At 47.3% G+C, this 14,885-nt stretch overlaps 2 protein-coding genes and 2 non-coding genes across 5 annotated transcripts in view; 3 read left to right on the top strand and 1 right to left on the bottom strand.

The window, feature by feature from the left end:
• Nucleotides 1-2,351, bottom strand: part of GAB3 (GRB2 associated binding protein 3) — a 100,033-nt gene extending 97,682 nt beyond the window's left edge. Inside the window, exon 1 of one of the 2 annotated variants that reach the window (XM_028094906.2) lies at nt 2,267-2,351. The gene's annotated coding sequence lies outside the window, so the exon portion shown is untranslated. The remainder of the gene's footprint in view (nt 1-2,266) is intronic. The other variant, XM_028094904.1, reaches the window with a different exon arrangement.
• Nucleotides 2,352-2,611: 260 nt separating this feature from the next.
• Nucleotides 2,612-14,232, top strand: DKC1 (dyskerin pseudouridine synthase 1). The gene is made up of 15 exons (XM_028094907.2): nt 2,612-2,726; nt 3,498-3,565; nt 4,183-4,269; nt 5,589-5,680; nt 5,999-6,183; nt 6,810-6,874; nt 7,247-7,373; nt 7,608-7,738; nt 8,150-8,293; nt 9,237-9,357; nt 10,618-10,736; nt 11,466-11,569; nt 12,066-12,174; nt 12,956-13,075; nt 13,337-14,232. The coding sequence occupies exons 1-15, from the start codon at nt 2,711-2,713 to the stop codon at nt 13,400-13,402; spliced, it is 1,554 nt and encodes a 517-aa protein (XP_027950708.1). The 5' UTR covers nt 2,612-2,710; the 3' UTR covers nt 13,403-14,232.
• Nucleotides 7,837-7,973, top strand: LOC114201945 (small nucleolar RNA SNORA36 family). Its single transcript, XR_003607726.1, has one exon. It is a non-coding gene; the product is annotated as a small nucleolar RNA SNORA36 family (small nucleolar RNA).
• Nucleotides 11,864-11,992, top strand: LOC114201946 (small nucleolar RNA SNORA56). Its single transcript, XR_003607727.1, has one exon. It is a non-coding gene; the product is annotated as a small nucleolar RNA SNORA56 (small nucleolar RNA).
• Nucleotides 14,233-14,885: the final 653 nt, after the last annotated feature.

Below are 14,885 nucleotides of genomic sequence, written 5' to 3'. Positions count from 1 at the left end.
ACGGGGAGCAGCCATCATGGACACTTTGGCTTCTTTTAAAAGATTTTATTTATTTAGTTATTTATTTGACAGAGAGAGAGAGAGAGAGAGAGAGAGAGAGAGCGTGCATGCGAGAAACAGCACAAGCAGGGGGAGTGGCAGAGGGAGAGGGAGAAGCAGACTCCCTGCTGAGCAGGGAGCCCAATGCGGGACTTGATTCTAGGTCCCTGGGATCATGACCTGAGCTGAAGGCAGACGCTTAACCCACTGAGCCACCCAGGTGCCCCAGACACTTTGGCTTTTACTCTTAGTGAGATGGTGTTTTGGTTTCCTAGGGCTGCCATAACAAATTACCCCAAACTGGATAGCTTTAAACAACAGAAACTTATTCTCTTACAGTTCTGGAGGCTTGAAGTCTGAAATCATTTTAGTCTCTGCCTACATCTTCATTTCTTTTGCTTGTGTGTCTTTTCCCTTCTCTTCCCGCTCTCTTTTTAAAAAATATTTATTTATTTATTTGAGAGAGAGAGAGGAGAGTGAGTGAGAACATGAGTGGGGGGAAGGGCAAAGGGAGAGGGAGAAGCAGGCCCCTTGCTGAGCAGGGACCCCGATGCGGGGCTCGATCCCAGGACCCTGGGATCATGACCTGAGCTGAAGGCAGATGCTTCACCCACTGAGTCACCCAAGCGCCCTCCCTTCTCTTCTAAGGACACCTGTCATTGGATTTGGGGTCCACCTGAGTAAGGCAGGATGATCTCATCTTGAGATCCTTAACTTAATTATATCTACAGAGACCCTTTTTCCAAATAAGGTCACATTCACAGGGTCTAGGGGTGAGAACATACCTTTTGGGGGGGGCCACTTCATCCCACTACAGATGGGAAGTCATTGGGCTTTGAGCGGAGGAGGGACAAGGCCTGATTTACAGTTTAAAAGCACTTGCCAGTTTCTATGTTAAGACAGTATAATTGGACAAAGCAGAAGCAGGGGGATCTGTAGGAGCCCATCGGAAAAACAGAGGAGAGCTATAATGATGGCATGGACTACAGTGACAGCAGTGAGGGTGATAAAAACCATCAGATTCTGGACCTCTTTTGAAAGCAAAGCTGAGAGGTTTTGCTACCAGATTGGATGAAGAGTTTTGGGGAAAGATGAAGCTCATAGGAGAACTATCAATGAACACCTCAAAGTTATTCAGTGAAATATTTACCAATGAAGCATTATAAAATAAGGGGGTAAGTAGTGAACTACTCATGGATTGGCTGATTCTGGGGACTTTGGTTATCTATAAAAAGGGAATTTACATCATTATTATTATTACCTTGGCTTACACCTAAATAAATTGTAGATAGAATTAAAAGTGAGGAAAAGCCAATCATCAGCTGTTTTTTAAGCCACAGCAAAATAAAATCTTTGGATGGCAGAGAAGAAATCAAAGAAAAGCAGCAACTCATTAGAAAATATAATGGCAAAAGATTCCATTTACCATTGCAATAAGGAATTAAATAAATAGAGCTTAGTCAAATCCACAGAGGTTAGATTAAGAATCCCCGCTTGAGAGATAGAAGAGTGAGAGAACACCAAAGAAGGAAAGGAAGACAGCTTGAACCACCATTCGCTACTTCCTGCTGTCAGATATTGCAGCCATTAAGCGACTTGTGACTATAGAGCACTTGACATGGAGCCCCGTCCTGGAGTTCAAATGCAGGTGCGCAGGTCCAGTGTACAACACACACTGGAAATTCTCCCTGAAATTCTTTTTTATCTCACCCCCCCACACAAACACAAATGTAAAATATTCCATTCATGAAGCCTATCGCTTATGTGTTGAAATGCTAGTATGTGGGATCACCGGGTTAAACAAAGGTCGTTATTAAAATCGATTTCACGGGGCGCCTGCGTGGCTCAGTCATTAAGCGTCTCCCTTCGGCTCAGGTCATGATCCCAGGGTCCTGGGATCGAGCCCCGCATCGGGCTCCCTGCTCCGCGGGAAGCTCTTCCCTCTCCCACTTCCCCTGCTCGTGTTTCCTCTCTCACTGTTTCTCTGTCAAATAAATAAATAAAATCTTTTAAAAAAATAAAATCAATTTCACCTTTTTCTTTTTACCTTTTTGTTTTTTTGCCATGTGGCTGCTGGAAAATTTAGAAGTCCACAACTGGCTCGCACTGTATTCCTATTGGTCAGCACCGCTCTAGCTATAGATGGGAATTGCAAGCAGCGAAGGACTTTCAACCCCTCTGTGCCTCAACGTCTTCATTTTTCAATCAGGACTAATCCGATACCAACCTTAAAGGGTCGGCGAGAGGAAGCAGATAGCTGCTGTTAACAGTGCTCACGGGATACCCGAGTGCCCAAGCCCGCGTCAAACACAGCAAAGGTCAGGGAACTGTGGTCGGGGCCACGCCCATAGACTATGGGCCGCGGGGGCGGGCTGCGCATGCGTCTCCAACCCGGGCAGCCTAGGGCCGGGCGAGTCCCAAAGCGCACGCGCGGACGGGCTATCTCGGGGGAGGGGCGGGGGGCGAGCCAGCCAATGAAGTTGCGCAGGCGGCCCGCGCGCGCCTCGGGCTCACCTCCCCGAGCCTGGCCCCGCCCCTCAGTCCCGCGGCGCTGCACGCACCCGGCGTCGCACAGGTGGGCGGGTTTTAGTGGCGCGGCCTGAGGGCGGCGGGAGTCTCTGCCAGCTCCCTCGGTGGTGGCCCGCGCGGCTCGCACGCTGTGCGGGGCAACATGGCGGACGCGGAAGGTAAGGGTCGTTTCCTCGTGGGTGATCGGGCTAAGTACCAGCTCCGCCGCCCCGAAGAGCTGGGGATGGGAGGGTGACGGCATCGGGGGCCGTGTTCTCCGCTGGTTTGCCGCCAGGCCGGTCCCGTCGCAGCCGGGCCTCTCCTGCTGGCCTTGCCTCTTGGCCTTGGGTCTACGGTTTTGAGGGCAAGGGATGGAGGGGGTCCTCTCAGTGACGTAGCTCCGCGAGGCCCGGGCCGCCCGCCTAGGCACAGCCTCTTTAGGGCCCGGGTCCCCGTTGAAAGGCGTCGGCCGTGCCGGCTTCCCCGCCGTGACGGGAGACCTGGCAGTGCCTGTACCGCCGCCACAGCCCAGACGCCACGGTCAGCACCACGCGAAAGGGCGGTAGGAACAGACGGGGAAGAATAAGGGCCGAGGGGCCCCGGCGTGCTCGTAGCTCCAAGTCGCAAGAAAGTTCTGTGAGCCACAGAACCGGGTAGGGGGCAGTTGAGTGGTCACTTAAGGAACTTTGTGGCCCGTGGGCCGAACACTTCTGCGGCAGGTTTAAGCCCCGCCACGGCCACGTGGTGAACTGGAATGGAAGCCGACATGTGCGACTGCTTGCGGTCGGTTACCGAGCCGTGCAACCCACGCGTTTGGCCTTACACACTTTGTTTTCCCCAGTAATTCTAGACCAAACGTCCATTTTCTACTTGCTCCGATTTCATTCTCTATTTTAAGCTTTGTTACCCTTATTTTCGGGAAAAACTCCCAAATCTCTTGTCTGTTTTAGTATTTATTTTGCCGAAGAAACATAAGAAGAAAAAGGAGCGGAAGTCTTTACCAGAAGAAGATGTAGCAGTGAGTAGGAATGTTTTATACTTTGCTTTAACTAAAGTGAAAGGTTACTTAGGTAACACATTACATAAAAAGACTTTTTAAAAGTTTCTGAGGAATAGGTTGGAATTGGGTAGTGGTTGTGTAGTAAACCACACAACCCCAGCCACACCTAAATCTCTCCTGTCAAGTATAGTTTGCTGAATGGTGTTGACCACGTCAGCTCCTCTCTCTGAAATTCTTTTTTATCCCACCCACAGACCCACTATCCCTCTTTCTCTTTAAGTACCTGTCCCCATCTTTTTTTTTTTTGAAGATTTTCTTTCTTTAGAGAGAGTGTGTGTGTGTGCATAGCCGGACACGGGTCTCCATCTCAGGACCCTGAGATCATGACCTGAGCCGAAATCAAGAGTCAGACGCTTAACTGAGCGAGCCACCCAGGCGCTCCTAGCTGTCCCCATCTTGGTGGCACTTCACTTACCCTTCTGAGGTCCTGGTTCATTTCTTTTTCACTTGGAAGTCCTAGTGAAGAGGCATAGGGACTACCTTGTTTTCTCTTTAAGAGGCTTAGACTTATATGGTAGTAATGGAATTGTACAAAATCAGGTGGGAAGTCTAACTGTATTTCTATTCTGTGTAAGGAGATACAACATGCTGAAGAATTTCTTATCAAACCTGAATCCAAGGTGGCTCAGTTGGACACATCTCAGTGGCCCCTGTTGCTCAAGGTATGTGGTTAGGATTATGTATCAGATCAGTGCCTAGTTTTATATTATTTAAGTATTAAACAGTTCATTAAGAGTGATTAGCACTAGCATCTTTGACTTAGGAAATGCCAGATGGTACAGTCTAAAGCAGTGTTCTTCAAAGTGTCTGACATGAAGGACCATATTTTGTTTCATTTTTCATTTCCAGTCCACCCAGTGCTGTAGTAGAATACAGTTAAAATGTCACAACAATGTCATAGTGCCATCAAAGTTTATAAATAATTAGTTCTTGGTTTCTGTATTTAACTCCACCTTACAGACTTCTACTAGTTTGTGGGCCACACTTGGAGTAGGGTTGCTCTAGTGCTTGAGGATATGTGCTTTGAAGCCAGACCAATTTGAGTCAGACGGTGTATGACTTTGATCCAGTTATTTAACCTCCAAGGCTGTTTGCTTATGGTATCTTCTCTTAGGAAGGCAGGCTGAGGGCTGTAGGAGGTAATCCATGAAACGTGTTTAGCCACAGTGCCTAGCATGTAGGTCCTCTAGAAATTGCTGACTGTTGTGTTGGATTTTAAATAGAGTGGCTCAGTAATGAGTTGAAGTACAAATTTCACAAGCAACTTAGTGGGAGCCAGGTATGAGATTAGGAGAAAGGGTAGGGTAGAGGAAGTTACTGAGACACCTCTTGACAAAGTGTTATAATAAACCAATATATATGAAGTAAACAAATGAGATTTGCTTATATAATTCAACACAGTTGAGTTTCTGCTTGGTCAGACAGGTCTGCCATTTACATCTGCTTTTCTGTTGTAGGTTCTGAGGATATGCTAGTGAACTGGGTAGGCCAAGGTCCCTACTATCTTGGAATTTAAAATCTCCGGGTGGGAGATAGTTAAAATTGCTATTTGTGATAAGTACCATGATGAAACTAAACTGGGCAACATGAAAGATAAGCTTCAATTGAAGGGAGCTTTTTCAGACCTGTGGTCAAGCCTCGGAAAGGAGGAGAATGAAAAGGAGCAGACTTGGGAAAAGCAGAGATGGGAGTATCTGGAGGAGGAACAAGCTGGTTGTGTTTGAGAAACGTTGCCAGTCTTTGTACCCCAAGAAGTCTTTCTAGAGGAGTGATCAAATTTGTCTTTATTCATATGGGTAATTTTTCCAGTGTGTAAGGAGGCTTAACAGTCTGTCACACTAGATAATGAAAATGCAGGAGCAGTATCCAAGTTTATAAACTTTCGGGTTAACCATAACATGGTTGATGGTGGTGCTGACTCTTGTTTTACATATGTTAATGGTTTATTAAGTTTATTCCGTGTTGTATCATTGCTTTCCAGAATTTTGATAAGCTAAATGTAAGGACTACACACTATACACCTCTTCCTTGTGGTTCAAATCCTCTGAAGAGGGAGATTGGGGACTATATCAGGTAAGTGTTGGAAGCATGTGGTGTTCGGACTTCCGTTCTTTTCAAAATGACCTTTTCAGGGGTGCCTGGCTGGCTCAGTCGGTAGAGCATGGGACCCTTGATCTTGGGGTCATGAATTTGAACCCACATTGGTCATAGAGTGTACTTGAAAAAGTGACTTTTCCACATCAGTTGTTCAAGAAGGTAGTGGCATTTTAGAAACGCCTGGAATTGCTGTAAATACATAACCTGTACCTGTGGTGAACTTTTTTACTCTTCAGATTTAGTTTTTATTAGAGGGCCAGAGATGACGGCACAGTGATTTCTTTTCCATTTTAGGACAGGTTTCATTAATCTTGACAAGCCTTCCAACCCCTCTTCCCATGAGGTGGTAGCCTGGATCCGACGAATACTTCGGGTGGAGAAAACAGGACACAGTGGTACTCTGGATCCCAAGGTGACTGGCTGTTTAATCGTGTGCATAGAACGAGCCACTCGCTTGGTGAAATCCCAGCAGAGTGCAGGTATGTGGAAGAGGGAATAAAAGGAGGCAGCTCCTTTGTTATTGGAAGGCTTTCTATGTTTCCTTTCCTTCTACTTTTTGGCCCTTGGTAATGGTTTCTTCATTAGTTAAAAAAAGTCCTAAGCAGGGATACTTTGGTTGTGTACCTTCTGTCCTTTGCCAGATCCTAGGGTGTCTGCCTTTCTTGGAGTTCCAGGTGCTGGACATGTGCACATCAAGTTGACTAGATCTGTTCCCAGGACTGAGACAGGTCTGTGTCTGAGTCCCGCTCTGGGCTTATCGCTCCAGGCTCCTTGGAGTCTTCGCTGCTGCTTCTGCCTAAAGTGCCCTTCCCTCATTTTCATCAGGGGAATCTCCTACATGACCTTGCAAGGTTTTGTTCTAAGCAGGCTCTACACTGTGTATTCCAGCTGTTCCTGTCAGCACATTGGAAGTTGAACCCCCAGTGAGAGGAAGCATCTTCACTCCTTTCCCATGTCCAAACCATGAAATCTGTCTTCATTGAAATTTTACAGAAAGAAGTCATCAAACTGCATGCTTTTCTTGCTGCACAAAATGGGAATATGAGCATATAAAAATACAGAAAACTCAGTGGCCATACCTGACTACTCTTTTGTCATTTTTCAGGCAAAGAGTATGTGGGAATTGTCCGGCTACACAATGCTATTGAAGGGGGGACTCAACTTTCTAGGGTAAGTTTGTGATTACAGGGAGGGCACCTTTTGGTGATGTGGGTATCTAAGCCCGTAGACATCTGGAGACAGGTCGGCTTTCCTGGCTGTCCTATCTTGTGCCCTTTTCAGTGGGCTGCTCACGCCAGCCTGAACAGGTACTGCAGATTGGCAGGGGCACTTCTGGCCATGTCCCTTCTGAGGAAAGGGCTCTCTGATAAGTACTGAATCATCCCTGTGTCACTAATAAAGAAGCAAAAATGGAAAGGACATTTTAGGTCTTAAATGATTGAAAATTTTTCATTTGTGTCCTCCAACTGCCACAATAGGCTGTTTGCTCTTATTTGAGAGTCTATACAATGAGTCTTTATTTTGGTTTGTGCTTATTCTTAGGCCCTAGAAACTCTGACAGGTGCCTTATTCCAGCGACCCCCACTTATTGCTGCAGTAAAGAGGCAACTCAGAGTGCGGACCATATATGAGAGCAAGATGATCGAGTATGATCCTGAAAGAAGATTAGGTGGGTCATTAGGTCTGAGGAACTGAATTGACATTGACCACATGTGGATAGGAACGCATTCTTGAGAATGACATTTTCTTGTTTAAGAGTAGGTGCTCTTAGTATATGGTGTAGTCGGAGCCTGTTTCTATTGTATTTAGTCTTGCTGGCTCAGAGAATAACTCTGGGTTTCTCAGTCAGTGATGTGTTTACTTTGGACAATGTGCTACTTTTGTGTGTGTGTGTGTGTCTTAGGAATCTTTTGGGTGAGTTGTGAGGCCGGCACCTATATTCGGACGCTGTGTGTGCACCTTGGTTTGTTATTGGGAGTTGGCGGTCAGATGCAGGAACTTCGGAGGGTTCGTTCCGGAGTCATGAGTGAAAAGGTACACTGTTACGGGGCTAGAAGTTTTAGAGCTGGTACTTAACACCTTCCCGCCCTTGGTGGAATTCCTCACCTGCTTCACATCCTGGAAAAGGCTATTGCCAAAGTGTTGAGTTCAGTTCGGGGCAGCTTCCCTGTTCTGTTAATTAAACTTTGGAACATTGAAACCTGGGCTGTGGGAGATGATTGGATAGAAAGCATTACTCTATTCATTTACTACCTCCCAGCCTACAAAAATGCCTACTTAGATTTCAGGATATCAGTTACAGATGTGTAGAAGAGAGGGGATTCTGAAGAGACTGAAGACTAATGAGTTTGGACTAAATTCATTCAGGTTTTGGAAGTTTGGGGTCTGTTGGACTATTTCAGAGACAGTGACACTGAATAGTTTTCATACATGGCTGCTTTTCAGGACCACATGGTGACAATGCATGACGTGCTTGATGCCCAGTGGCTGTATGACAACCACAAGGATGACAGTTACCTGCGGCGAGTTGTTTACCCTTTGGAAAAGCTGTTGACTTCTCACAAAAGGCTGGTTATGAAAGATAGTGCAGTAAGTTCTGGGTGACAAGTTCACATTTGCACAAAACGTGACTCCACAAAGATGAGATACAGTCTGTGTTCTGAAATCCTCATTCTGTGTAAAGAGATGAAACATGATGTGAACTTACTATTTTTTTTTATTATTACCCAACGTGGGTCTCAAACTTAGAACTCTGAAATCCAGAGTTACATGCTCCACCGACAGAGCCAGCCAGGTGCCTCACAAGTAGTTCTCTTGGTGATGTAATTACATCAGGGACAAAGGATAGCCGAGTTGAGGGTGTTTGATGCATTTTTTTGTAAGTTATGCTTCATAATAAGAGAAAAAATTAGAGGTATCCTAAACTATGCCATTATAATAGTTGAAAAAACATAACTGTGTGAAACAACAACATAAATGTGATGTAGCCTCCTCATGCTGGGCTCAGACTGGTACCCTCTGGGTGAATTTAAGGGGGAGGTGGAATGTGGTCAGCAAAAGAGATCTAGGTAAGTGAAGACAAGATGGCACAAGCCACTGAACTCAGGGAGAGGTGGTCTTAACTTGCATGTGATTGGTTCAACAGGCCTCAGTAATCTTGTTTGCTGGTCATTTTGAGAGCCTGTTACAGGCCCGATCTCCCAAAAAAAGCAAAAAGGCTCCTGATTTTGTCAGGGTTTCTTTCATCAATGATAAAAAAAGAGAGAAGAGTGATTAAGGAAAAGTAAGGCTGGGTTTTTGTTTAAGATGAAAATACCTTTAAGTCCAGTGGAGGAACGAGGAGTAGGTATTTAAATTCCGCTTTAACATTTCTGAGTCTGTGTGTATAAGGTGCCTAGCCCATGGTGGAATGCCATTAGCTCCATTTCACAGGTCCCGTTCCCCAGCCCCCAGCCCCATTCTCCTTTGTGCTGGTGAGGGGAGGGATGGAGGGCAGCAGCTAGGGCTCTGACATGTAGCGCTGTCTCTGCAGGTGAATGCAATCTGCTATGGGGCAAAAATCATGCTTCCAGGTGTTCTCCGATATGAGGATGGCATCGAAGTCAATCAGGAGATCGTGGTCATCACCACCAAAGGGGAAGCAATCTGTATGGGTAAGAGGGGAAGTTGCCCTAGTTCCTTCTGCACCATCACAGCCGGGCTCACTAAGGGCAGGCCCCCAAGTCCTGGCTCCTCAGGTTCATCTAATCCTTGTGTTGTCTGGGGCCCGTTGGGGTAGTCAAAGCAAAGGACTGTGTTAGATAGGCATAGATGAGGAGCAGGTAAATGGGGCTTCCCCTTGTCCCAACTGGCTGCATTAGAGGTCATGTCTCAGCAGCCCGGCTCCAGTGGGGAGAGGGAAAATCCTTAACGAAGGGAATAAGTGTCTGTGGTAATTGAGATGAAAAGTTTAGTCCATTCTTTGCCTGTAGCAGTTAACTTGTGAACCTTTAGCTACTGTTGGATTGTTCTTAAAACTTCAAATGTTCCGTTGCCCTGAAGGGGCTGTGCAAGCTGTTCCCCATGGGTGGCCTAAGCCCCAAGCCTGGTGAGTGTATCTTTAGGGTGCCTTACTGGAGGTGTTCCCTTCTGGCTGCTATCCATAGATCCCTGCTTGCAACCGAGGAGGGACTCTCATGACCCTCACATGACATGCTTTCTTTCTGGTGGTGCAGATTAGGCACATTAAATGAATAGCTCTGATTTACTTATTAAGAGGTCTCCTGAGGCTCTGGGAAGCGTTGATTTTTATGTGGTTAGTGTAAATATTTTTTTAACTGACAATTGTAATATGGTTTCAGAGCTTTTTTCCCATAGCAGTGGATTTTCTCCATATGAACATCCTCCTCAGCAAAGGAAACCTCAAGGCAGTAGAGCTTCGAGTTTTAAATGTTTTTTTTCTTTGTAAAGATTTTATTTATTTGAAAGAGCACAAGCAGGGTGAGGGGCAGAGGGAGAAGCAGGGTTTCCACTGAGCAGGGAGTTCGATCCCAGGACTCTGGGATCATGACCTGAGCCGAAGGCAGATGCTTAACCAACTGAGCCACCCAGGTGCCCCTTAAATTTTTTTTTTTTTTTTAAGATCTTATTTTGAGAGAGCATGCAAACACATGCACAAGTGGGGGGAGGGGCAGAGGGGGAGAGAATCTCAAGCAGACGCCACGCTGAACATGGAGCTCGATGCAGGGCTCGATCTCATGACCCTAAGATCATGACTTGAGCCGAAATCAAGAGTTGGATGCTTAACCGACTGAGCCACCCAGGTGCCCCTAAAATGGGGTTTTAAAATTTATATAAAACAGTGGAATTAGGGCTCATGATAACGAAGTTTCTCTCTTCCAAGTCATTCTTTAATCTCTTTCTAACACCTGCAGCTATTGCATTAATGACTACAGCAGTGATATCTACCTGTGACCATGGTATTGTAGCCAAGATCAAGAGAGTGATCATGGAGAGAGACACTTATCCTCGGAAGTGGGGTTTAGGTCCAAAGGTAAGTGGGACCGGGTGTGTGCTCTGCTGTGAGTTAACTCTTCATTTTTGTGTTGTTGAATCTTGTTGGGTGGCTCTCAGCTATGTCCCTACCACCACAACCTTGCCGTGTGTTGTTGAATCTTGTTGGGTGGCTCTCAGCTATGTCCCTACCACCACAACCTTGCTCTGGGGAGTGATGGTGAGTAGAAATGGGACCATCTCAGACCTTAGAGATTTTAGTCTAATGGGGAGAAGCAGATGGGCGTCACTCATATTGCACAACAAAAGCCAAGTTGAAGGGTTATGAAAGAGTACAGAGAGGTGCCTGGCATCTCGGGAGTCCAAAATGAGGGGTTTGACTTGTTTGGGGGGGCGGTCTGGGTGAGGGATCTTCGCTGGAGCCAGGCCAGCATAAAGGACACAGTGTTACGTATTGATGAAGTGAAGAAAGGAAGGGAGAGTCTGGGGAAGCTGGAATCGCATGTGCTGCAAAGGCCCTGTGGTGGAAGAATGGGGTGGGTGGGGGTGCCACAAAATGACATTTTGGAGGTTCTCACTGATAAAGAGGCTTGATGACTTTTGACAAGTCCCATGTTTGCTCCTGTTGGAGAGTGTGAGTTCTGAGTGCTTTGCAGAGAAGTGTGAGGCCCAGTTGAGAACACACAAGGGAAGAGCCTTACTTGAGCCACCATAATACCTGCTTCATGTGTCACACTGTTCTGATGTTGAAATCCTGACGATCCACCAGGCAAGTCAAAAGAGGCTGATGATCAAGCAGGGTCTTCTGGATAAGCACGGCAAGCCCACAGACAGCACGCCTGCTACGTGGATGCAGGAGTATGTGGATTACAGGTGAGGGCAGGGTGTTTCAGAGCCCCAGGCAGGCAGAGGCGGCACGCTTGCTGCCTGGATGCAGGAGTGCATCCACCACAGGTGAGGAGGGGAGGCTGTAGAGCTCAGAGGGGTAGATGCAGCATGGTGGCTGCCTACATGAGCCAGGGCAGGGGGTCATGGAGCCTGGGTATGGGGAGGGGGGCAGATTTAATTTCGGGGAGAGCTGCTAACACATGGGACTCTAGGAACCTGCGTGGTGCTCACGAGACCTTGGGGGCTGTAGGGACTACCCCTTGACTCCTTAGGCCTGCTCAGCAGACAGTTATCCCTTTCTAGTCTGGCTCGTGGGACTCTAGAGGGAGTCAGTCTGCAACAGTAAGTGGTGAGTTCTTCTGTCTGTCGTCAGTATTTTGATGGTGGCTTTAGACTTGCCAGATATCACTGGTTGAGGATGCAGCAGTGCCTCCCTGGAAAGCCGTTTAGTGCCTCTCACCTATTGCTATCTGTTTTTCAGCGACTCTGCAAAAAGAGAGGTGGGGGCCAAAGCAGTAAAAGACCCGCAGGAAGTTACCGAAGTCGTAAAAGCCCCAAAAGTAGTTGCCGAAGTGGTAAAAGCCCCAAAGGTGAGTGACATGCTGTGAGCAGTTGGGAGTGTGCTTTGGGAGATGGTTGCGGTCTAGGCACAGGTCGTGGCTCAGTACGGGAAGGCTTCTGCCCGTGGGGGCGTGATGCTGTGTAGATAATGTCGTGCCGTACCTCGGGGTACTTGTTTGGATGGTCTGGGCTCCAATTCACATTCCCTGTTGTGTCTGCTGGGAGGATTGTGGGCTCAAATCAGGGGCCTCGGCTTCCACCGCGTTGAGGCGACGGCACTGGGTCACAGTGGAGGTGTGTGTTACTCTGGCCCCGGGGCAGATGAGCCGTACAAAAGTCAGCAGGGAGCAGAATCACCAGAGGCTGACAACCTGTAGATCGCATTAGCTCTGCGTTTGAAAAGTTCCAGGAAAGTATGTGGTAGCACCTCAGCTTGTCAGGCTTGGGGGGACCACTGGCATTAGAGCACAGAATGGGTGCGCTGAGTGACCTGGGAAGAGCTTCTGGCGTGCATGGGGCCTGTCACAACTCCTGAGTTGCCCGCCTTCTTTGAAGACATGCAGTCCGCCTTGTCACAGTCCCCGAGCCCGGCACTGGTGCTTTGGTGCTCCTGCTGTGCGCATGGCTTCCTGGCCTTTGGGGATGAGACCGTGTTTGGATTCTCTGTAAATTAAGGCTCTGTTGGGGTTTGTCATTAGAAAACTTACTCTTGGATTTAGTCAGAACTTTTCTGGTGATTCCCCACTTTCTTACCGTTTCTCATCCATTTTTGCTCAAGGTCTAACATTTGATCGCTTGTCTCCACCTTAGCGGAAGCGAGAGAGTGAAAGTGACGAGGCCTCCCCGCAGCTGGTCAAGAAGGAGAAGAAGAAGAAGAAGGACAGAAAGGCCAAAGCCGCGCTAGAGAGCGGGGGCGATCCGGGCGATGGGGTAGGTTCTCGAAGGGGGGCAGCAGCGTTTTCCCGTAACTGCTCGCAGTTAGAATGCTGTTGATGGTGAGGGGGAAATCTGAGTGGTCCTGTCTGTAAAAGTAGACCGCTGAGGCATCACTGAAAAGCTCAGGGCTTGTGTTCTGTGCAAAATTTATTTAATCCAGAATATCCTCACCGATCCTGAAGAGGCTTATTGGGCTCTTGGAACTTCCCTCATTTGGTTGTTAACAGATGCAGTGAGGCTTTCTCTTTCTCCCAGGACAGTGACAGTACCAAGAAGAAGAAGAAGAAGAAGAAAATAAAAGTGGAAGTGGTTTCTGAGTAGTGGACACCACTTTGAGCACTGTGTCCAGGTGGGAGGAGAAATTAAAGCCTTATTGAGAAAACAGAATTCCTTTTGTTCTTGAGGGAATGGAACATAGGTCCCAGAAAGGGTGGAGAGTTCCGGCACATTTTAGCTGCTACAGGAGAACTCAGTGACGTTCCCTGGTGTGGTCATCCCATCCTGTCCTGTTTTAAGGATATGGGTGAAGGAGGCAGGTTTGATGGCACCCACTTCTCTGCTTGGGAGAGTTGGGAGTTCTCTCCTTCAGACCCAGCACAGCCCAGGAGCCATCTGCGGCTGGTGCCCGACGGCTGTTCTAACAGCATAGCGTGCTCCTGGTTTGCACCACCCCCCAACCCATTTTAAAAGTTTCTAAACATTGCTCAGTGAAATGCTGTAGATCAAGTAAAAGAAGAGAACTGAACCACATTGTTCACTGGGGGGATAAATCTTATCTCCCATGTCCTGTGAGGACCGTGGTCTGTTCTGGCCACAATGCAGGCCATCTTGTCACCTATATCCACTCCGTCTTTGGCTTTAGCGGTCCTTTCTGTACTCCTTCATAGCCTGTGTGTACAGCCTGATGCACCTGAATCCATCTGCCTACTTGTGTTTGTGACAGAAGCTAAAATACTGTTCCATATTCTCTATTAATTCTCCCTTACTTTCAAAGGATGCACTCACTCACTGCTGGGAGAAGGTTGTACTTTTTACTTAATTAAAGTTTACTTGTTTTTAAGTATTTCTGTTGGGTTTTCTAATTGTTGGGGATGTCAAACGAGTAGAACAAAAGATAGAAACTATTTTAATTAAAAATTTAGGAAACTTTATGTCCTGTTTGGAATTTGATGCTTTTCCTTTGGTTATTTTCTCTGGTTCTGTGTCTTGCAACATTCATCTTGGGGCCTATTATCTGGCATGGGACCAAATACTCTAGAATCTACATTCAGGGCATTGACTAGATAAAAAGGGGAATCATCACAAATCCAGTGATCTCCCCAAACAGTCGAGGGGAGGAAGGTAGAAGTATTTACGTAGTGGGTCTGGCAGGAGGTACCAGTGTGTATGGGGAGGGGTTCTGAGCATAGGCCTGAGGCTGGGTTTCCCTCCATTGGAAGGGTCAGAATGAAAGCCTCCGGCAGATCAAAGCAGGAAGCTGCATGTGTGCACCTCATGGGTTCTCGTCCAGGATTAGAGCATCCTGGGTGCATGTCTGTGTGGGCACCAGCCTCAGAAGACTTGGGGTGGGGGACTTTTGAGGGCATGGGTGTTTATAATCCCAGCAGCTAGCTGCTGTGTGAGCAATGGAGTGGAGTAATTCCCTTTGGATACAGATTAATTTGGGCAGCCAGTCATGGGGTGCTCTGGAAACCAGGTCTTGAGAATGAGGAGAAAGCTGAAAGGAATGGCTGCCAGGAGGAAAATGGGGGAGATGCAAGCGGAAGCAAAGCATTCCAAGCACTCTCCCCATGGAGTAGAAATG

Source organism: Eumetopias jubatus, unplaced genomic scaffold (genome assembly GCF_037043125.1).
Source record: "Eumetopias jubatus isolate StellerSeaLion01/CBP00866 unplaced genomic scaffold, mEumJub1_p1.0 scaffold_60, whole genome shotgun sequence".
NCBI classification, from domain to species: Eukaryota; Metazoa; Chordata; class Mammalia; order Carnivora; family Otariidae; genus Eumetopias; species Eumetopias jubatus.
Note: the sequence above shows the minus strand (reverse complement) of the source record. Positions and strands in the feature narration are given on the sequence as shown.